At 34.1% G+C, this 1,508-nt stretch overlaps 1 protein-coding gene across 1 annotated transcript in view; it reads right to left on the reverse strand.

Moving 5' to 3' along the window:
- LOC107581265 (leukotriene A-4 hydrolase-like) overlaps positions 1 to 1,508 on the reverse strand; it is a 13,285-nt gene continuing 11,777 nt past the window's right edge. Inside the window, exons 13-15 of the mRNA XM_016266767.1 lie at positions 921 to 1,059; positions 733 to 837; positions 1 to 501 (exon numbers count right to left, since the gene is read on the reverse strand). Of these exons, the coding sequence (XP_016122253.1) occupies positions 381 to 501; positions 733 to 837; positions 921 to 1,059 (365 nt within the window). The 3' untranslated portion in view covers positions 1 to 380. The remainder of the gene's footprint in view (positions 502 to 732; positions 838 to 920; positions 1,060 to 1,508) is intronic.

Here is a 1,508-nt window from a genome sequence, read left to right on the forward strand (position 1 = left end):
TTATGAAATGCATATGTTTATGTGCTATGCAACTTTATTGTGTATCATGTTACATTTGGTTTTGAATAAAAGAGTAGAAACCTTTTGCACATATGAGTTTATTACAGAACATCACTTTGGACATGATGTAAAGGAAGATAGTGGATCCTTCAATCCAATGCTCATTTTTAACACTGAACTACATGATACTGAAAATGTTTATTTGTTCTAAGCCCTGAGACTGAAACATTTAAAAAAAAAAGCAAGCTTTGGCCAATGAAGAAAAAAACTTTCTGCACATCAACCTGTCTGTTCAAGGTCTGATATGCAGTTTTGTATCTGAGAACTAAGTTGAAGCATAAAAACACTGCCTGTGTATAAGATGGACAGAAAGCAGCATTTTAGCCATTGATTTTCAGATCTTTGACCACCAGCATGGCTGTGACGGGGTGCAGCGCTCCACGGTTCTCCTTAAAAGTCTTCACTGCCTCATCACTGTACTTGGAGAAGTTGTAAACTTCCCTAAAAGAGAAAAAAGGAAGGGAAAGGAGGTTAGAAAGTGCATTTTGAAATGGCCTTGATGAGCTCTGGACGCTTGAAAACAGAAGTGTGAACGGTTGCTCGCTGTAGCAAGGAAATTACAAAACTCTCTGTAACATCCTGTTCCTTTTGGTCCATTTTTAACAAGTCACCCCATTTTTTGTGTTGTTTTGGTCAAATTATGGACTTCTCAAAACAAATGAATGAATTTACTTGAAGAGGGGGCGAGTGAATTTCATTCTGCCTTGTTCGGTAGCCATCTTCAGCGCCAGGGGAACGGCTTCCTCCCAATGTGCCTTCACACAGATGCGCAACCACCTGCATAAACATAAACAGCGTGACACCATCAAATACTGAAATATGTAATAATCAGATAACTCCAAAAAAAAAAGGGTGCTTACCTGAAGCGGACCTCTGCGTTTTTAACACCGTTTAGCTGGTAGACCTCCTGCATCTTCTTCACATGGGACAGAGGAAGGGGCTCCTGATACAAAGCAGTATGCAAAGGAAACAGACAGAAACATTTCAAGACTACTTCTGCTTTCAGTTCCTATGTCTTTTGATCTGCAGTGCTAAATGTGTTTGACACTAGCTCTGCAACAACATACTTGTATTACAGACTAAACTAGATTTCTACATTTAAACAAATTAAATAATTACAAATAAATATTAAATTAAATGTTTAAAAACTAAAATAAAAACAATTACATTTAGATGAAATAAAAGTTAACTTTTTTACTTGTGCAAAACCGCTATAAAAAAGTGCTATACAGTCGGTTTAAATAGAAAAATTGAAAAAATAAAAATTTATTTAAATAATTAAAGATAAATATTAAACATTTAAATAAAATATATACATAAAATATCACATTTACATAAAAAAATGTAAACTGTTCATGCGTAAGTGCTATGCACTCTGAAAGATTTCCACAATAAAAAATAAATATACAAAATATGACATTTAATTATAAAATAAATGTTGAATATTT

Source organism: Sinocyclocheilus grahami, unplaced genomic scaffold, assembly GCF_001515645.1.
Source record: "Sinocyclocheilus grahami isolate Dianchi unplaced genomic scaffold, SAMN03320097.WGS_v1.1 scaffold33.1, whole genome shotgun sequence".
NCBI lineage: Eukaryota > Metazoa > Chordata > Actinopteri > Cypriniformes > Cyprinidae > Sinocyclocheilus > Sinocyclocheilus grahami.